The sequence below is a fragment of the Hirundo rustica genome, chromosome 3 (genome assembly GCF_015227805.2).
Source record: "Hirundo rustica isolate bHirRus1 chromosome 3, bHirRus1.pri.v3, whole genome shotgun sequence".
NCBI lineage: Eukaryota > Metazoa > Chordata > Aves > Passeriformes > Hirundinidae > Hirundo > Hirundo rustica.
This window is the reverse complement of record NC_053452.1, coordinates 115,195,510-115,217,302: the sequence shown is the minus strand read 5'-3', so window position 1 is coordinate 115,217,302 and position 21,793 is coordinate 115,195,510. Positions and strand designations below refer to the sequence as shown.

At 44.8% G+C, this 21,793-nt stretch overlaps 1 protein-coding gene across 10 annotated transcripts in view; it reads left to right on the top strand.

The window, feature by feature from the left end:
• Window positions 1-21,793, top strand: part of HMBOX1 (homeobox containing 1) — a 117,924-nt gene that overhangs the window by 75,637 nt on the left and 20,494 nt on the right. For all 10 annotated transcript variants that reach the window (XM_040059622.2, XM_040059616.2, XM_040059620.2 and 7 more), the window contains 2 exons: window positions 726-879; window positions 19,934-20,016. In XM_040059622.2, coding sequence (XP_039915556.1) covers window positions 726-879; window positions 19,934-20,016 — 237 coding nt within the window. The remainder of the gene's footprint in view (window positions 1-725; window positions 880-19,933; window positions 20,017-21,793) is intronic.

The window sequence follows — 21,793 nt, the reverse complement described above, 5'->3', positions numbered from 1 at the left end:
TTTATCTTGATTTATTAACTCAGAGGCTGTTGTGGAAAGGATCAGGGGTAAGCTTCAAAGGGGCCTTTCCTGAAGGCATCTTGCCAAATTCTGTCTCGTGCCTGATGCTTTCCAGCTCAGACTCAGGGAGAGGAGAAATATATCCAAAGAAGGGGAGCAGGAAAGGAAGGTTGTGATGTTAATCTGCTTTCAGTGACTTTTTCAGGCACCCTGGCACTCCTGAGCCCATGTTTGCCCAGGCCACAGGGTGTGTTTTCTGTGGATGGAGCTGCTTCGAGTATTTTCTCAGCTCTTTGGACACATTGAAATACCTTTGGTATAAACTTCCATTTTGCTTCCTGGCACTGCTGTATGATTAAATAGAAACTGCTATTTCCTATTTTGTGACAGCTGAGGTAGCTGAATGAATCCCAGCTTGGGCAGAGCTCACCCTTTCTTTCTGTGTGATCCTTTTCCTCTTGATGAAGACAGGACAGATTTTCCCAAGTGCCCATCAACTCCTTGGATTTCCATGGTCATCCCCTATTCCATGGGAAATGGGAATTCTAGCTGGCTTTGTGTATCTTTAAGGTGTCTTTGATAATACTTTATATATTTTTTTTTTTCAGTTTGAATGGTTTCATCACCTGTCTTGTCTTTTTTTATTTCTTTTTTCCCACGAGCAGGAGTGAGAGGATGGGCCTGACTTTTAACCCTCTGGGAAACACAGTGTTTATTGTCCTTAGGGGCTACACTAAGCATGAGACCCGCTCCCATCCCACTAGAAGAGCCAGAATGGAGACAGACGCCTCCCCCAGTCACAGCTACCTCTGGGACCTTCAGACTACGGCGAGGCAGTCGGTTCACGTGGAGAAAGGAGTGCCTGGCTGTTATGGAGAGGTATGTGGTGGCTCTCTCAGGGGGTTTGGAGATGGGAGTTCTAAAGCCAGGACAAAGGGTCCTTTTCCCTGCTCTGGTGAGCACCAGCGTTGCTTTCACGGGTGTGTCGTAGCGTCATGTGAGGATTTGTGAGAATTGGCTTTGTGGTGATGGAGTAGGAGGAGCTGTTTTGCCTCTGGTGTTGTTTAAAAAATTGTAGCACTGCTCTGGACAGGATCTCTTTATTTTTGTACATCGTGTCCTTAGCTCAGTCTGAGCATGTTGGTGTTCGGCTCTTTTCGCTTTTGCAGAAACTTTTCCACTTACCCTGATCCAGGCTCTCTTGGGAGGGTCTTGCAAGCTCTTTCCATTCTGCATTTCTCCTTTCCACTTTCCTGACTTGTCCTCCTGGTGCCTCGTGGTGTTTTAAAGTGGATGCCGGCATTTCGGCAGCGCTGTAATTGTTCGGGATGCAGAACTTTGCCTAACAAGCAGCAGATTCCTCGTCCAAAAAGGCTCTTAGAACCCTTTTACAGGAGCTGGGAGCAGCACAGGGCAAAGTGGGTCTTTCAAATCCATATGCAGAGTGGCAGGTGATCATCCGAGCTCCCAGCTCTCCTCTCTGAGCCCGGGCGTGCTTTGCCTTTCCCTCTGCTTACAGGAATGTCTCTTTTGTGGGTAGTGTTGTACAGTAGAAAAGGGTTGGGGGACTTGGATGTAGTTTACGGATGAATTTCTGTCCAGGGTTAAATGGCTGGGAGGAGTTTCTCCCCCTCTTTTCCATCAGGAGCCTCCTTTCCATGGAAGGACTGGATGACTGTGTGTGTTACACTCCTCCCTAGTCTGCAACCCCAGTGAGACCCCAGCCAGCAGATTTGTAGGATGTGTTCTTACCACTTTAATGCTTCCCCTTCCTCTTGCTTGCATGGGGGTCTTGGGAACTGATTAGAGCAGGAGAGCGTCTTTTGCCTGAGCTAAGACTGAAATCCTGAGCTCCCTCAGGACCACAGGCTGGACATACTTACGTGTCTTTGCAGGACTGCAACCAGTAACTTAAATGTTTGTTTCCCTGTTCTGTCCTGGCATTGATATTTTATCTGGCATTGATATTTTTGGCTTTGCCTGGATGTTTCCCCAAAGGAAATAATGCAAATGTTTGAAATCTGTTCTGCTTTGTTATACCAAACTGATGCAAAGTCCTGTGATCCGATAGTTTGTTTTTCTAGTGTCCCCCTCCACAGAGGCAGAACAAGGGGCAGGACAGGATCTTCAGCACTTTGAAATGCTTGTCTGACTGTCCTGACTGTGTGTGCAGAAGGACAGAACCGCCACAGCTCTGTGTGCCTTCAGGGCAGCACCATCTCCTGATCAACCCCTCTGTGTGTGAAATGCTTGTTGGGACTAGAATTAGAGCTCTCTGGGCATGGCTTGTTTTGGGCTTGGCTGTTTTTCTTCCTGATTTCTGTGTGGCCCAAAGTGCAGTAACTGCTGTCATTTGCTGTTTGAACCCTGATTGTGCCTCAGTCTCCTTTGCTGGGGGAGCTGCTGACAGAGAGCTGAGAAAGCCACCCTTTCCTCATCCACCTCTCTCCTCAAGCCAGTCTCTGCTGGGACACTCCAGGCATTAAAACTGTGGTGTTTTAGTAAATTCTGTTAGAAAAGTGGGAGATTTGGGTTTGGGTATTGAAAGAATTGAGTTGGTCTTGACACTGGCAGTCATCCAGTTGTGAATGCAGATACATAATCACCCCATCTAATTTTTCATTAAATTCTTCTTCCTTGTTGTTCTTGGGTTTGTTCTCTGTGTCTTGTGCTCTGTAAGGTCTTTGCTGCCAGGGTTTTCTCCTTATTCTGCTGCTGCCACATTGCCCTAATCCTGGCTTTTAATAATATTAATTTCCCAAGCCCTTGGCTGGGTCGCTGTGAGTGCTGGGTTTCACAGCCTTGTGTGGGGTACTGGGAAGCAGAGCTGAGGAGTTTTACTTGAGGCAAGAAGGCAGTAAAAGTGTTGTGTGACAATAAAGCCACACCATAAAGCAATGGGATATGGTTGTTTAACTGTTGTGCTTTAAAAGGCCTCGTTGAGCTGTAAGGATGAGCTGTTTTATGTGACAAGTTTTGAAAGAGTGGGAGAAAAACGCTCTTCTGGGAGCCCTTGGGAAAAAAATAATCACTAATTTCACTAACAGGTCACTGGAGTTTTCCAGGCTTGGCCATGATATGACTCTTAGAGCAGCAGGATGAAGGTAGCCAGACCCCTCTGGCCCAAGCAGATCAGGTTCCCCTGGTGCCCCAGGGCCAGGAATTAAGCATTTGGCCACTAAAATGGTGTTTGGCTTTGCCTGTGAGCTGGTGCCATTTGTCTGGCAATCTGCATTTTCCTCTGCAGGATTTGTCTCTGGGTGGATGAATCTCACTTTAATGGACTGTTTTCCCTAATGAAATGCAACTTTCAGTGCGCTGTGTCTGTGTGTCCTGCAGCTTCTGGCTCTGACGTTGGTGCACACAGGGATTTAGGCACCTGGTTTGGAGCTGCTCCTCTGGGAACCTCAGGAAAGTGCTTGTTCATTTGGGCTGATACCTGTCCAGGATGGAGAAACAGAGATCCAGGAGACAATTCCATCCCACTAGTGCACTCAGAGGGCTCTGTGCACCTTCCTCTCTGGCTGCCTCCTGCAATTAGAACTAACTTTGATGGTTTAGTTTAATGCCTGAAGATAAGAGGGTGGAATCCCGACCTGAGTGGAATCTTTGCAAAACCCCTCCTTCCCTGTGAAACGCTGCTGTGATGCTGTATAAACATTTTTTGGCTGAGGATGGTGAGGGTGTTGACCTGCTCCATCACTGAATTGTGGCCCCTGCTTTTGCTTTTGTCTTGGGTTCAGTTGGTAAAAGTCGGAGTTGCTGAAATTCCATGTGTCAAACCAGCTGAGAGCACTTCAAGGCTAAATGTGATTGCAAAATTTTGAGGGATTTCTTTCTTAGGAGCAGGCTCTTCAACTGGAAGTGCACAGCACCAGTCAGGATTTGATCCATGAACTGAATGAGAAGGGTGAGGGTTGAAGGGGTAGTTTATTTTTTTTTTTTTAAAGCTTTAAATCAACAAAAAATTCCAGTTCAGTTAATTATGATATTGGTGCCAACCTGATGGAATGAAGAGTAGAGTTAGGGCCATATCCTGAAATGTCTGATGCACCTGAGGGTCTGAGTACAGGGTCTGTGTATTAATGGAACTAATTGGTTTATACTGGATTTCCAGGATGCTGCTTGTGGTTTGTGTAATTCAATTCTCCAGCCTTTACTGCTTTTTTGGAATCCTCCCAGGGTAGTTTATTAATCCCTGGTCTTAGACTTTTTTTGGACAATAGATTCGGGTCTCTTTATCCCTTTAGTTTTTTATTTTTCTGTAGATATCTCCCTGAATATTTATGCTCTGAAGGTTAAGAGGAGCAGCGGTTCCAGAAAGTAAAGTTCTATATTTAACTGCAGACTAGGTGTGGTTCAGACAACTGCAGTGCTACTGATGCCAACCTTGACCTGTTCTCTTCTGGAGCCTCCTGCTCGTGGAATATGCTGAGTTTTGAGTGCGTTGATGTTGTTGTGTGGCTTTGCCCTCCTTTGGGAGCAGAGCTAAGACTGCGAGAGTCCTTTCTGTGCAAACCCCAGGTTAAACTTGAAAGCCTCTTTCTGGTTCACTTTTGTGTTCTTTTTTTTTTTGGTTACGTCTTGTCCCACAGATAACGTTGTGTTTTTTGGTTTTTGGGTTTTTTTCTCTTTTCTCTGCTTTGCTGCTTCTTTTCAACCCCTCTCATTAGAAGTATGAAATTGAAAATTCCCTTAGGGCTTTCTCTTTTTTTAATGAAGCTGTGTTGTGTTGTCAGTCTATTTTTTTTATTATTATTTCTTTCCCCCAGTGATTTATGCTTCTCTCCTAATCATATGTTGGAGTAGAGGTTTATCTTCTTTTCCAAGGCAAAAAAGTAACTAAGATTGGCAGCAGAATCAGTGATTTTATACCCATTTTAAGGCTCTTTTCGTGAGTGCTATTAAAGACTGAAGGGGGGGAGTTGTGTTGTTTTCTAAGTATATGCTTTATCCAAAGATTAAATTAAAATAACTGTAAATTCTGCCCTAAACAAAAATGAATAATTCATCAGTTGAACATATTTCGGTCTGTCTTGGGAGCAGGGACTTTGCTTTCTGGTTGAGAGTTATTTAGTTTGATTTTATGGCTCTGGGTTTTTATTTTAACACTTGTCTGTGCTTCTGAAGCTCCTTTCGTAAAGGTGTATTTAGATTAAATAAGACTCAGATGCTGCAGATCCCCATCATCCCCATTTCACAGGTGGCAAAACAGAGTCAGGTGTTCCACTTGGCTTTATTCAGAAGAGAAATGGGGTTAGATTTCCCAAGATAGGGGGGTACAGTTTCGTGCTGTAGCTGAGCTGAATTAACAGTTTGTCACCAGCTCATCCTTAGGTGTTACCCTGCCTCGCCACCCTTCTCAGTTCCTCCTCCTCAGTTTCCCTGCTCCTGCCGCCCTGCGCTGTGCCAGAGATGTTTCTTGTCTGATGGAAATAGCAGCCAAAGTCAGCCTGCTTCAGGAAGAATAAATCCTTTTTATTTCCCCCTGCATTTTCCTGAATTGTTTTGCCTTGCTGTGCCGAGCCAAAGGACAGGAATGCACAGCTGGGAGCACCAGGAAGGGGAAGTGTAACAAAAAGATGGTGATTCCATGGAGTTGTTTGGTCTGCTTGGTTTTGTTCTGATTTTCTTTGGTTTGGTCTGCTTGGTTTTGTTCTGATTTCCTTTGATTTGAGTTGAATGAGTTCCTGGTTTCTTTACAGGCGTGGTCGTACTGGCATCGTGGAAGAGGCGTCCTTTGATTTTTCCTGGGTACAGGAAAACATTATGTCCAGGAGGATTAGAGGGATGGAGCACCTTTCCTCTGAGAGAGTTAGGGGATTCCAGCCTGGAGAAGAATCTCAGGAAAGCTTGGAGCCCCTTTGAGACCCTAAAGGGGCTCCAGAAGAGGTGGAGAGGGACTGGGGAAAAGGGATGGAGGGACAGGACACAGGGAATGGCTTCAGACTGCCAGAGGGCTGGGATAGATGGGACATTGGGAAGGAATTGTTCCCTGTAAGGGTGGGGAGGCCCTGGTACAGGTTTCCCAGAGAAGCTGTGGCTTCCCCTGGATCCCTGGAAATGTCCAAGGCCAGGTTGGATGAGGCTCGGACCAACCTGGGATAGTGAAAGAGTCAGAATTGTAACAAAATGGGATTTAAGGTCCCTTCCGAGTCAAACCATTCCATAATTCCATGATCACTGTGGCGTCACTGCCCGACTCTGTCCGATTTCACCAGCTGTGTTTTTGTTTCCCCTCCAAAGTGGACCCAAGCTGAGGGAGGTCATCTCCATGCCAAGATCAGTCACTGCTGCCCTCCCATCACGGTGCTGGGAGATTCAGCCTCGTTTCCCTCCTGGAAGAGGCTCATCCCACCCCAATCCCGAGTGCCCTGGGCATGGTCCTGGCCCCGAGTGAGATGAGGCCTGACGTGCTTCATTAGAAATCCTTCCGACTGTGAAAGCGCTTTTACTGCAGCTCTCCTGAGCGCCGGGGCTTCCACGGCTTCCCTGGGGAACACGAGAGCTCTATTAGCTCCTGAAATTCAGTTAGGAAATTTTCTTAGTTAATTTCATCCCATTACTCTTAGTTATGTCTTCCAGCAGAACCTTAATACCGGCCCCATAGGGGATCTAAGTTTCCTGTGCAAGGCTTTGGAGGAGATTGAAGTTTGGGATTCATTGCGTTTCTCCCTTTCCCAGCTGACAGCAGAGCAGGAAGCAATGTCCTTCGGCCCCGTCCATTAGGCTGCTACGATGTTAGAAACAGAACAGCAGCTTCTCATCAATATAACGATGGCCACGGCTTGGCTCGGGAATGCTGCTCGTCTCTCCTGGGTTTGCTGGGAGGTGAGGAGGGCTGGGAATCATCTCTGCCATCCCTGTGACCCTCAGGTGTCCTTGAACCTTTTGGTGACTCGTTGTTCTCGGCTGTAAAATACCCACTACCGGCTTGGGAGATGAGTCAAGCCGAGGGAAAAGTGCCAAAAGCCTCTAAATTCTTAAGTTACCAAGGAATATTGGCATTAGGGAAAACTTCCTGACTTCAGGAACGGCACAGCATTAAGCAGGTTGTCTACAGGAGCTACAGAACATTTCTCAGGAGCAAATTAGCTGAAATCTGTCAGGATGGTTCTGAGATACTTGATCTTAATGCAGAGGGAAACATCAGGTGATTCCTTTATATTTTTTCCAGCTCTTTCAATCCTGTCATAAGGTGTTTGTTAGTCAGCAACTTCCACGGGGAGATTCAACTTCATTAAGTCCTTTGAGACGCAGGGAATGGGTTTTTTTTTAGGATCTTTGCCGTTTGTGCTCCTGAAAAGCTTCGAGATCTGAGCGAAGGCACTTTGCAAAGGCACCCGCCAAAGTTCACTTTACCATTCAGACACAGGCAAGAATCATCTGCCTGTGTGAAGGTTCAAGTGGTTTGGCTCAGGGTCATTGCTCTGTGTCTTCAGAAAATGCAAGAGCAGCCATTTTCTGCTTGGCACACAGGATCTGCCTTATTTTGCATTAGATCAGGCTCTGTTCCCTCTCAGACATGCATAATATACAAGCTTCCTATTCTAATCAGCTGTAAGCAAATCCCAGTTGTTTGGCAGATTGCAGGCAGTAAAATAGAATGCAAGGGTATTCGTCCAAAGCCTTGCCAGACTCTGGTTTCTTCAAGGATCCAGCATCTAACGAGTTATTTTGCTTCCTAGAGAGCTCAGGTACTTTGTGTATCCTTGTGTTCTCTCTCTCTCTCTTTTTAAAAATAATAAAAGGATCATCTGTGGGAGGGGCAGCTCCTTGCAGCCGACTTCAGATGAAATTCTTCTGTCTGCCAAGGTCAGAATAACTGAAATCAACGTTTAGAAAAAGCAACTTTGTCAGTCTGATCTGTAACAACACTGGCTCGTGGAGCAAACCCATATTTTAGGAATGGGAATTCTCCTCTAGTCCAGGTATTCTGCTGCATTCCTCCAGCACCAGCTGAGATCCTCAGTGTTGTGTCCCCCTGCTCATGAGGGTGACAAGCAGGATCTCATCCCAGGTGATGATGCTTGTGGTGTTTATCATTTTTTCTACCTGCCCTCTCTGTCCTGTGCCTGGTTCACACCTGGCCAGCAGCCATGGGACTGTGGACAAAGGCTCTTAGCTCCCATCCTGCATTTTTAATCCTGTTATTGCAGCTCTGGGCGTTCTTATTATTCACATAAATATGTAATTCCTTCTAAACCCTGCTAAGGTCTTCAGGGCACTTCCGGAGAACTAATTATACCTGGTTTCATTTTATATGCTAAAATGTGTTTAAAAAGTCAAAGGTCCCTCTGGCATGAGTATCATGAGAAGGAATAAGGCAGAACATTGCATTTATCCAGGATCATTCACTGTACGTGCTGCTATCAATGTGCTGCTCGTTTATCTCCTCTCTGAACTTAACAGTCACTCTCTTATCTCTTCTCAGACACCAAGGCTTCCCTTGCCTCTAATAATATTAATTGTCACTCTTCTCTGGACCTTTTCTGTTCTTACATTCAATTTTTAGTGACCTGGGGCAGGTGAGTGGGGACAGAGCTGATTTCCATATTTCCAGGGTGAATATTCCAGCTTACACAAGCAGCTGAATCCAAGCTCTGTTGTTCTCTGACCTCCAGCCTAACGTCTGTTTTTTCGGGTTTTTTTTTTTTTTTCTGAATTGATTTGAGAGTATCTCTTCTTGGAATAGTCTTTTCTGAAGAACTGCTTCTGATTCAGGCCTGGTCATGTGCATGAGGAGTTGGAATTTGTTCTTTCCCACGTGCAGTGCTTTGCTTAATGCCGAGGTAACAAATGAGGTTCGGTCGCGGCGGTGTTAATTGCTGTGAATTTCAGAAATACCAGCTTTATTTGTATCCGGTGTAAATAATTCACCCTGCAGAACTTTATTTAATGTGACTGTAAGTGCCAGTCATTTTAGGGCACAACTTGTGTGAGTCAAGGGCTTGTGCTGAGCTCACACACAGAGCCTCTTGCTCTTTACAATCACGTTGAGACCTCTAGATACTGCCTGCTGAAAGGACAGTGGAAAAATATGTCTGGTGCTGTGATTTCTCTCTCTTTGAGCTTTCTTGATTTGCCTCAGTCCTCCATGGTGTTGTTCTTCCTGTGACTGTCCTGTTCAAAAAGGAATTAGGAACAAAAAGCTTGTATTAATCAGCTAAATTGTTATTTTCTCAGCTATTTTTACGTGGATTCAGGAGGCAGGGAAAGCCATGACAAACCTGTCACACAGACAGTGTGAAGTGGCCCTTGGCATGTTCAGGCTGCTTTTTATGTGGTTGTTCATGATGGCTGGGCTGTCCAGAAGAGCTCCAAGCTGAGGGAATCCCCTCCCAGCAGGATTCACCCAGCCCATGTGTAACGTAACCCCTGGAACAAACCCACGGAAGCGAATTACAGAATTAACTTCCTGAGTGATCTGGGGAGCATTCAGAAGGAATTCAGGACCAGGCTGGCACTTGGTCACCTCTGCCTTTGCTGCTCCTGTCAAGAAGGAGGATCCAGGAACCCAATCCAGGAGCCCCATCCGGCCCAGAGCGCAGTTGGATTTTGCCATTCCTGCTGTCCAGAGCTGTGCAGAGCGTTCCTGCTGACTCTCGCTGCAGCTCGGCGCTGAACAGAGTCCAAGCCTACCTCAGCCAGAGGAAACTCTCTGCCATCGAGTAACAGATGTGAGGTCTTTGCACAAGTAATAAACAGAGTCATTACCAGGAGAAGTGAGGCAGGAAAATTCCAAAGTCAAACTCTTTAAGTTGTTGCATCATGTATTTATGGGCCCTTGGTCAGACTGTGGAGCACTTTAAACAGCCTGAAAGAATGTTCTATCAGAGAACCACATGGGCTTGAGCCACTAAAGTCACTACCACATCCTAGATTATTTTTTAATTCTTTTTTGGGGGTGTTTTTTTTGGTTTTTTTTTTTTGGTGATCCAGGATAGCACAGCTTTCTTATTTGTTTGATTTTCTTTTGGAACACACGTAAGTTTTAATTTGTTTCGAAAACTTCGCTGTGTGCGAGGAACTCCGTCAACAGCGTAGAAGCAGTGCCTTTTATAATGCTTTTCTCTCTGGATTGGGAATAGCAGCATCCTCAGCTATGTCAGGCTTGGCCTTTTTGGTGCTTTTGTTGCATTGTCTCTTTTGGTCACAGGGACTTCACAAGAACTGATCTTACCAGCTGATGATCTTTTTGTGCCTGCGAAGTTGTTGTTCCCAAAGTGGGTGACCTTGGATGCTGCACCATTAAATTTCTGTTCAGTTCTTGCCCTTAGGATTCTCTGTTACTTTTTATGGTGCTTCAGTTCTTGTATTGATGTGGCTTCTGACTTCAGTCTCAGCAGATTCATCGCTGTGTGCAGACTTTCTGTCAGGATCATTTATTGGTTTTGTTTTTAAGATTCTCCAAAGATGATACTTGAGGAGTATCTCTGATTGTTGTCTTGCAAGCCATTAGTTTAATTTTTCAGCCTCTTCTTGGTTAGATGTTTCCTTTCTCCCCTATCTTGTAATTATACTCATCTTTGTCTTTTCCAGAATCGTGAATAATTACCCATTTGTCACTTTATCAAATACTTTACTAAAGTCCAGAAATGCTAAGGATAATTAGCTTTTCTGTTCAGCAGTTCCTCAGTTGTTTTTGGAGCTTTACTACCAGCACTGTTAAAGTCATGCCTCCTAAAAGGATTGTACTCAGGAAAACTCTGCTGATCTGAGTGCGGGTGACAATGACACTTAAGAGGAAGCACATGGAAAAAACCAAGGCTCAGGGCAGGGAGCACAAATGTTGGAGTAAAGAGCTGTGGATTGATTTAATCTGGTTTCTTGGCTCTGTATCTTTTAACTTTGCTGTTCTTCTACCTGTAGATTCTTGTAATAACATTAAAGAGTGAGATGAAAAAAGGCTATTTCAGAATACTTTTAAAGGAGTTGATGATCTGAGTATAAAAAGTGCTCTGGAAATACAAAACAAGGTGGGTGTTGGTAAATGAAATAATCTTTTGAGTCTTTGGAGCTTATTATTTCCAAGATAACTATTCATAATCCCATAGGCAAAAAAAAAAGTAAGAAAGTTGGATAATAAATTCAGCTATTTCCTCCCCCTATGAATGGTCACTGAACAACCTTCAGCAAATCAAGAAAAAAGATGTTGCTGCTGGCAGGTTTGAGAATTACTCTTTAAAGATCCCAAAGTTTCCTGATGGCTTAAAACTTCCCTTAAATCTCCTCCTTTGCTGTGTTGTCTACGAAGAACCTCCTGAAGTTGCTTTTGGCACTGTAGTACTTTAATCCCCTGGCATTATGGGGTTCATTCATTATTTCTCATTTTCCTTTGCTTCTGTCCCTCTGTTGTGTTGTGTTTAGGTTGCAAGGTATATAATAGATTGATATTAAAAAAAATAAATACATTTTCTGCTACCTGGCTGTACAAAATTTAATGGGATAACAATTTTGCCCCAGATCTTGGAGATACTGGGTGTTAGGAAAGATACATGTATTGAGCCCAAAGTCAGATTTCATCCTGACTTTAGGTGCTGGATATTCAGGTGCTGGATATTCAGGTGCTGGATAATTCAGGTGCTGCAGGGATTGGTCTTGTCTGTGGAATCCCGTAGGATCCTTTCATTTAGCTGAATCAATTTTTATTTTCTGAAAATGCAGTAGCAGCTGGGGGCTCTGCTGAGCTGAACCAAGTCTGCTCCAAGACTGGAAATTGAAAACAAAAACTTGTGGATTTTTGAGGGAAAATGCTGGTGCTGATGTTGGGAGCTGTCAGTTTATACTAAGATTAATCCCAAATTTCATGACTGGTGTTTTTCCTCTCCTCGAGGCTTGGGACAAAGGGAGGCTCCAAGATTCCCATCCAGAGGAACTAAAACCCTACTGAGGTTAAAGTGAGGACAACCTGAGGGACCTTGGTGCTCACACTGACATTATTTACACGCATCCAGGGCTGAGCTTCCCACTAAAGCACAGTTTTGAGGCAGGGGTAGGCTGTTCTAGGAATACCCAACCAGATGAGCTGAAAACCAAGCTCTGGCTCTGCTGAGTGGAATATTTTGTTCCAGAGAGCAAATAAAGACGTTTTGCGTTGAGTAATGTAAAAACCAAGTTTCGTTATTTATTTATGTTGCCATATAAAGCCTTGGAATCCTCTGTTGCCTCGTGAGTGGTGTCTGTAATACCCTCAGCATTGATCAGAGTTTGTCTGGTTGGAATTGAGGGTCACCAGCCCTTCCCAGTGGGTGGGCCAGGGCTGATTCCTGCAGGGCATCATCCCTCTTGGAGGTGTTTCACCCACGGGCTGACCCTGCCTTGGCTTTGTTTGTGAGGTCCAGATAATCCAAAATACAACTGAAATAACTCCTGCCCTTACCGCGTTCAAAAATGAAGATGAGATGTTCGTTTCACAGTTGTTTGCAGAAAGGTTTTGTTTATCACTCGCGAAGTCCAGCGGATTTAATGCACATAAATATCCCTGCAGCGTGGAGGTCTCAATTTAAATATTTCAAGTAAATAAAAGAGAACAAGAGATCCTGTTATTCATGCTTTGTTAGGGAGAGCTTTGAAGATGCTGTTTGCTCACCCCAGCCGCTCGTTGAAATATTGCGGAACAGTTCTCACTTTATCTTGTCTCGATGCGTTGGTTACTTGCCGGCTTCAAAAAAATGTCCACTTTCACTTTATGAACAATTTAGTGAACTCTTGTTGACTTTGAGAGTTTGGTGGTGCCAGGAAGTTTCAGGATATTGAAAATTTCAGCTGTCATTGTCTTCAAGGTGCCTTAAGCAGAAAGTACCTGTGTGTTTCAAATTGCTGCAAACTCCAGATCTTGCCGTTCAGAAGAGGCCTGTTGTGTAATTTCAAAAATGCTCTTATCACCAAATCCAATTACGAGGAAGAGTAAATCGCCACCTCGGATGTCTTAACTATTCTTTTTTTTTAATTGTTAATTATCTCGACAGTAGGGTGCTAGAGATTAGGAGGCGCAGATTATCTTTTGCAAGTACGAGGCTTTCAGAGCTATTATCAATTAATTCTGTTTCTAAACAAATTTTAGGATAATATTAATGGCTTGATAGGATTGTGGTCCTGGAGACCGCTGTCAAAATTCTGAGAAAGTGATGTTGAAAGAATGGAAACCTCATTGTTCTGTTAGCATTGAAGGTCATCCAGCTTTACCCACTCCGGTGCAAGGTGTATTTTTGGCATTTTAATTTACGCGGTGGAGGAGATTCCTGCTAAGAAACATCAGTGAAACGACTCTCTGAGTGTTTAGACAGCGACTTGTAAAACCAGAATTGAGAGTCAGCTTTGTCATGTGAGGGTTTTTAATGTGTACTGACATGGCTCTGGACTTTATGTACACAGACACATCCTGAGGTGTGAAACAATTTCAGTTTCTTTCTGTCTGGTGCTGTAAGGGATCTAGTGCTGGTGAGATCTCTCCTCCAGATTTGCACTTGCAATGAAAAGAAATCCAGGAATGGAACATTTCTTAGAGTGAGAGGCTTAAAAACTGTGCTGTCCCTGGACACAGGCAGCAATACGCTGGGCCTGAAAGCTCAAGGTGGGAATGAGAGAGATTTTTAAAAAATGAGGATTTTTACAGTTGGTTTCCAAAGGTGACTTAAAGTTACGGTAGATTCTGCACTGGATAACCCCCCCCAATTTTTCATGTTGGGGCTGGATATCTCTGCAGGTTGGACGGAAGAGCTGGGCTTAATTCCAGAACTGCTGAGAGACCTCTTGTCAGTGCTGTAGAAGAGGTCCAGCTGCAGTCCTGTAGCAGTTTCTCCAGTCCTGTAAATCCATGGACCCGTGGAATCCATTGGCTAAATGATGGTGCTGTGCAAAAAAACAGCAGAGAGCTGTTTGTCACTGGTTTTTCTGGGTTGGGGATTCTTTTCTTAGATTTGTTTTGCTGCTTAGAAGGTCTGGTTGAGCTGATGCCTCAGCTGAAGTTCATCCAGAGAGCTGCACTTCCCATCCTTGCCTGGTTATGTTTTGCAGTCCTGGGGGAAGTTCTCAGCTCCATCAGAGTTTATCTGTGGAGGGGTTATCTTTGAGCTTTAATTTTGCTGTCAAAAAATAAAAATGACTTTATATCATGGGTTTAGTTGACACCCATGTCGTTACTAAGGAATCGGTAGAAATATCAGTAGATAAAACTGGTGGTGTCATCTGCTGACCTCGCTGAGAATGGCATCAGTGATATTCTTGGCCAGTATTTACTGGGAAATAAACCAGCCATTACACTTTCTGATGAGATTATGCTCTGAATGTCACTTCTCTGACAGTCTGTCTCATGCCACGCTGAGATAAGATCTCAGGCACAGATGACAGACTAACTTCAGAAATATTTCCATTGATGTGACAGCCTGAATAATAGTTCTGCTAAAGCCACAAAGAGTGGAACAGTGACCTCTGGCTGCTGGGTGATACTGGGGTGATAAATGTACTAATGAGAGATAAATAGGTAACTACACTGGAGTGTTTTCTGTACCTTGTCAGTGGAAAGCAGAGGAACTCTTGGGAGGGAAACCAGATAGGCAGCTGAAATTACAGGCATCTTATCAGAGCCAGAGGAGCAGCTTTCACCTCGTGTACTTTGAGACACCAGAGGCTTTGGCAGGGAGCTCCATCCCTGGGGGCAGCACAAGCTTCTGTTCATCCACAGGGGTGGGAGCTGGGCAGTTCTGCTTCTCCATCCCTCCCTGGGCTGCTGGCCGAGCCCGTGGCTCTGGCTTTGCTTTCAGCATCCCTTGGAGAGGATCTTTGGGAGCTGCTGTGGAAGGAGCTGGGCCCAGCTGCCTTTTCAGCCGTGTCCTCCCGCCTCCCTTGGCTGCACAACCGCTGCTCTTGGCTCGTGTGGGGAGCTGGACCGGCGAGGCGGCCGGGCACAAAACATTCCTGCAAAAAGGGACTGAAGGAGAGGATGGGATCATTCCCTTTGCTCTGTGATTAAATTGTGTTCAGCTGGACTGCAGCCTGAGTTTCGGGGAAGATGAATCTCGCATTCCTGGAAGTGTCCAAGGCCGGGTTGGAGGGGGCTTGGAGTAGCCTGGGGTAGTGGAAGGTGTCCCTGCCCTTGGCAGGGGGTGGGAGCTGTAGAGGGTCTTCAAGGTCCTTCCAGCCAAAACCATTCTTTTGTCTCCAGCAGAAGAGTTGGAGCCCCAGCAGGAGCATGGGATATTTCACTCACAGGTGAATTGAATGCAGAGTGAAGTGAGGGAGTGATCTTGCAGCACATCTCTGTTCTTCAGTAAATATTCGTGTTTTCTTGCCTCCCACTATTGCAAGGTCAACTATCCTTCCTCCAGTGAGGGTGATCCTGTGTCCCCATACCTGAGTGACCTCACCGGGGAGCGGTTCAGCTGTGGCAGCGCCGTGAATCGTTACCCTGCAACACATTTGAGCCTCTCCGCTTTGAACCCCTGCCGCGCTCGGAAGCTTTAACCATTAGGTCCTGCTGTAAACTAAGCATTTCCTCAACTTTGGCATCTTTTGATCAGTTTTGGGGGGCTTTATCTCTTCCCTTATCTGGAAAAGCACCGACTCCGCCCATCCTTCTGCCGCTCCGTGGTTGTCGTTTCAGACGCTTCCCCGGCAGCTGCAAAGCTGATAGGAAGCAACAAAACTTTCACTGTGGATTATCAGGAGCACTACTGAGGCATTGCTTAATGCATCTGATATCTCAGCCTCGAGAACAGAAGGGAAAAAAAAAAATAGAAAAAAAGATTGGCAGCTATTGCAGGAATTCAGAGAGGGGCACCTTGGTAAAGAATCGGGGGGAGGTTTCTCCCTCCATTACAGAGCCCCGGGCTGAGATGGATTCCCTCTCCATCATTGTCCTAAGCACATTATCCCTGAAAGAAAGAGGGTTTCTCTGAATCTGCAATTTTTCTAGGCTTCAGTGTTATTGAAATGAAACGGCTTCAAGGATATCTACATTCTTTACCATCATATGGATTCTCATCTCATGTAAATTATTTGGCCACTTTTCATTTTAATCCTCCACTGTCATTTTCTACAAAAGAGATCATTTGGTTTCTTCATGGAAGGTATTCAGCTGACAGCTGCCCTTTGTCTAGAAAGCAGTGTGCCTTTGCAGGAGTTACTTGTGCCTGCTCCTTTTATTTTTTTTTTTTTTCTTTCCTTTTAAGTTCATATTGCTTCATATTTTTCATCTGTAGCCTTCAGAAACTTTTCAGACTGTGAACAGGTTTGTGGCTGTGAAGGGAATTTCAGACGTCCTGCATTCTTTCCCTGTGTACCTGGCTGATAAGAAAGAGAACTAGAGGCAGAATAATTAATTTACTGCAAGAACTGTAGTCCAAAAAAAAATCGCAGTGTTTTCACAACTGCTACATGAGCAAACAAAATAGTCAGTGGTGAAGTCTTGAATTTTTTTCCATGGCTTCCCTATCTCGAAAACTTAATTATTCTCATCTACTTTCCAGGAATCATAGAACCATGTAACCATAGAGCCATTAGGGGTGAAAAAGATCTTTGAGATCATCAGGTTCAATCATCAGGCAGCATCGTGTTCACCTCTAAGCCGTGTCCTCAAGTGCCACGTGGTGGGAGCCTTTAAATGCTGTGCTTTGTGTCATGGCATGTCAGCCACGAGACCTTGATGGGATGGGGATGAAATGGGATGTGTTGGTAAAGTTTGTGCACGGGGAATTTGGAGGCTGAGGAGGAAAATCAGCATTTAGGGTTGGGTGTTTTGGGTTACCTGGAGCTGTGGGACCTTTTCCTTTCTGGGTACGAGCTCTGATAAAGCAGCTTGCATTCCTCAAACACTAAAAGCACAATGTGGTCATGGAGAGGAACAGTGTGGCCTCAAGGGTGGCCTTAAGCTGAAGGGGGGTAGATTTAGGCTGGATTTTGGGGGGAAACTCTTCTCTGGGAGGGTGGGGAGACCCTGGCACAGGCTGCCCAGAGGAGCTGTGGAGTGTCCAAGATCAGGTTGGAGCAACCTGGGACAGTGGAGGGTGTCCCTGCCCATGGCAGGATGTTGGAACTGAATTATCTTTAAGGTCCCTTCCACCCCACACCGTCCTGGAATTCAGTTCTGAGGAGAAGATTCAGTTTTGGGGAGCACAAGTTGAGGGCTGACCGGGTTTATAGGGAGGTTGAATGTGTGGGGAGAAGGAGAGGTCACATCATTAATGAGGATAAGGAATAATCCAGCAGGGGGAAGGAGGGGCAGGTTCTAAAATTCCTGTCAGCTGCAGAAACAGAGTTTTAACTGCTCCAGTAGTTCCCCTTCCAGCTGGTACCCACTTGGCTTTGTGATCCCCACAAAAATGACCAGGACAGCTGTGTGACAGCTCACTGAGATTTTTGATGCCTTTTCATAAATCAGAGATTTAGGATGAGAAGAATTCCACGTTTTCTAGTGAGATTTACTTTTCTTGCGGAAGTTTTTAGACATTTTACATGAGAAGATCAGAAATTCCTGTTTGAATTTAAAGAAAACGTTTCAGGATGATGAAAAATGTCAGGCAGATGAACTGTTTATGACTTAGTTGTACAGTGTTTAGAGATAAGAATTACAGTTTCAGCAGTTTCTGAATCACAAAAATAATTGGAATACACAGAACTCCCTCATCTGCTAGAAGAGGTGTCTCATTCAGTGTCCAGTTCTGGAAGTTTGCTCCATCACATGGAGATTTCCTGTTATCCCAGAGAACTGTAAGCATGGGCTGAAGTTTTGTTGTTGGTAGAAAATATTTTTGTTATTTGTTGGAGGCAGCAAAAGCCTGGCTGTGGCTCGGTGAAGGGACAGGGTTGAGTTAGGTGACAAGAAAAGGGTCAGTGGTGGCTCTGGTGTTGTCTTTGCTGCTTTAATTGGTGTCTCAGTTTCTTGCATCAGCAAGAATTGGGCAGTTCAAGGACACCTTGATTGATAATTTTATGTGTTTTGTAATTTCTTCGTAAATGTTGATTTGTGTATGTGGTGCTGACCTGGATTTGTGGTTAGGACTCCAGGGCAGGCAGTATGTTAATGTAAATTACAGAGCAGCAGTTTTCAGCTGTGATCTCTTGATGTTCCTTTGTCTCAGGGTGCTTAAAAGAGGAAATAATTCTTGGCTCTGGGCAGAGGGCAGTGCTCTGTAGGTATGAGAGCTGAAATATTGTCATGGGGCTGTTGAACTGCGATTCTGAGCTCCTGCTTCCAGCACTAACTACTGGAAAAAGCATTTTCTGCTCTGTTTTCCAAGCTCTCCGTTCCCAAAAACGCGCCTTTGTCCGGAGCACGACCCCTTTGAACAGAAATTTATGAGTTGAGATAGACACACGCATCACTTCAAAGGCTGGAATCACAGAAAGGGGACAGACATGGAAGAGGGGAGAATACACTTTAAAAATCACCATGTCCACAAGGCATGATGTTCATTCTAAATTCTCATAAAGCTGAACAAAGACTCCAATCCCGTGTTGGGGAACTCCTCCTTGGATTCTTCAGTCACCTTAATTCCAGCAATTAGTTTGCTGCAATAGTGGCAGTGTTGTCTGACAAGCTCCCAACTTTTCCAACACTTGAACCAGAGTTTAGGGCAGAGCTGCCTCGAAGCTGCCTCGAAGCTGCCTTCGAGAAGATTGAGCTGTTCCTGTGGTTCCATTTGCTCTCTTCCAGCAGAACACCTGGAAGTGTGTGAATGGTGCAACTCTGAGCTGATGTGGGATTTCTCTTCCTCACTGAGCAGCAGCTTTGAAATAGAATTTTGGGCATAGGTGTGACTGTGAATGACTCTGTGAACGGGGGGATGAAGTAGTGGCAACTGAAGTTCAACCTGAGTGTTGCAAGTTCGGACAGAAGCAGTTCCTGTATGGAACAAAATCTGGATTTCCATAGAAAGTAACTGGGGCCAATCCGCTGGGTGAATAATGGAAAATTATAATTGCCTCAATATGCCTGAATCTCCTACTACCAAATGAGTTAAGGAAATAAATATCTTCTTTTCAAATCCAGAGCAGCTGTCCAACAGCCGGACCTGCTGCTGATCAAAGTTGATAAAAGAAATCCTAGGATTATATATTATGGATAATCTACAGAAAAAACAGTGGTAGTCCCTGCTTGTGGTGTGATTAGCAGAGTCCATTGAAGTAAACAGGACGTTTTGTTGGTTTTAATGCAGATCTGATAAGCTCTGTAGAATGTAAATCAGTTCATTAAAATTTGCGGAGCGGTTCAATGAGGTAAAAGAGGAAACAGTTTTAACTTTTATAGGATGTTTACCGCATATAAAGTACAACAAAATCACAATTATTCCAGAAAAAGCATGGTTAGAAACGTGCCGTACTCAATGTGTCGTTCTGAGGAGGATTGAAAAATTTTAAGGTGTGGTTTTAAAAAATAATCTGACGATTGAAATCGTCCTGTGTAATTTCATGGCATCTCCACACCATCCCTGTCTCTGCAGTATTTGCGGGGTTTTACATAATGTAGATAATTAAAAGTATGTATGGATGTGTGTATATTAACAAATATGTATGAACAGGGATGAAAATAAATGTTTAATGGCTCCTTCTACTTAAGATGGGGGTGTGTCAAAGGGATAAATAATAAATAAACGATAATTAAGTCAAAGGCCTGTGGTGTCTTGGAGATGATGCTTCACTTGCCAATCTTAACTCTGATATACTTTTTGTATGCCTACATTTTTGGGTGTCCTAGTACAATATTCCAGATGCTGAGATAATACTCATTTATCTGAGGGATTTGGGAAGTTTCCTTCATATCATGTGGACATAAGTGCAGGCTGATGTTACTTTATCCATGAAATTCACTGTGTCTGGTGCCTGTGGAGGAGTGATGCATAAATCAGCAGCTGACACCTTTTAGTGGAGCTGCTTTGGAACCTTCATGCATGGATTTCTTAAGAAGAAAACTGGTTTTTTTCCCCTTTTGCAGTTACTTCAATGAGAATCAATATCCCGACGAGGCAAAGAGAGAAGAAATTGCCAATGCCTGTAATGCAGTTATACAAAAACCAGGTGAGGAGCTGCTGGGGGGGGTCCTTCCCAAAAACAAAGAGCTTTCAGCACCTTGAGTTCTCAGCCTGATGTTTGCAGACTCACAGAACCATTTGGGTTGGAAAAGACCTCCAAGGTCATCAACCTTTGACCGATAAATCAGGTTTTTGGAGGAGGAAGGAGCTCAGCTCTCCTGATTTTCAGTGTTTTACAGCTTCCAGAGAGGGATTTCATATTAGAACCTGGGTGTTAATGGAGGACTTTAGGTCAATAAGTTACATTTTCACTCTTTCTGGAGAAGTTATACTTGGGAGAGGAGCATGAATATTCAGTGTAGTGTTAGTGGATGCACCTGCCTTTGCTTAGTTTTGCTAACCAAACATTTACATAGATTTCAGAACTTGTGTTTTTGATATATTTGGATTCCATACAACCAGAATAAAAATTAATGAGAAGGCAGCTAAGGCGTCAGTCACGCACGTGGGAATCACAAAATTATTAAGGATGGAAAAGCCTCTGGGATCATGGAGTCCAACAGTCCCCAGCACTGCCAAGGCCACCACGGATCCATGCCCCCAGGTGCCACATCCGCAGGGATTTTAAATCCCTCCAGGCATGGGGACTCCACCCCTGCCTGGGCAGCTGTGCCAGGGCTGGCCAACCCTTTCCAAGCAGGAATTGTTCCCAGTATCCAACCTGAACCTGCCCTGGTGCAGCTTGAGGCCGTTTCCTCTTGTGCTGTGGGAGAAAAGATGGATCCCCACCTTGTTGTCCTTCCAGGGAGTTGTGGGGAGCTGGGACTGTCGCAGGGTAGGACAGGGTCAGACCAGTTTAGAATGGAAGTGACCTCTGGAGTTCATCTGCTGAGGCAGGACCAGCTTAGATGGGTTTGTTTAGTTTTCAGTATTTCCAGAACAGGAGGTTTTCCTGCCTCCAGGCCCCTGTTCCACAGTGTTGAGCACTCTGATGGCAAAATACTTTTCCCCTAATACCTGCTGAAATTTTCCCTGAAAAATCCATCAGGTGGAGAGGACCAGAGAGCTGAGGATTTGATTCCTGGCTGTGCTGCTGCTTTGTGGAGCAACTTGGAACAAAGTACTGCAAGGCCATGTCAGGGAGCAGTAAAATACTGCCAGTGGTGCTGATGCAAAGCATTAGGCAGCAGCCAAGCTGTCAATTTCCAGAGTTTTCTTTCTTTCACTTGTCTCATCTCTCCTAACTTATTTAAGTGTGCAGATTGCTGCAATTACATGGGTGTTTTGTATGCTGAATAAATAAACTTTGAGAAGGAGTCAGAAAGCAGGGGGAGCTCAACCCCGTGTAGCCTGCAGGGGTCTAAGGATTCACATATGGGGAGTATTTTATATAGGGTCAAGAACAGCAGAAGAGGTCTCCAGGATGTCCTTGGAATGCTGAATCCCTCCAGTCTTCCCTTATTTATACTGATGACCAGATAAAGGCATAGTTTTCTATATCTGCCTTCTGGTTTTGGGGATTTTTTAAGTGTAAAAATCCAGTGATCTGGTTTCCAGCATCCACCCCCATTCTCCCAAAAGATCCCGAGTGACCTGGCACAGTTGGGAAGGTGTGATGGGTGCTGGGGGCTGAGAGGAAGGAGAGCAGATTGCAAGGGTGACACGAAACCTCTTCATTTATTTTGCTGCTGTATAAAACAGCGAGCTGTACCCTCATGACACATAGTAAGAGGAGGAGCCCCAGGGATGGGGCTTGTGGCAGGAATTTGGGTTTTTGGAATCTCCGTTTTGTGCTCGAACTGGAAATCAGCCCTTCATTCTCC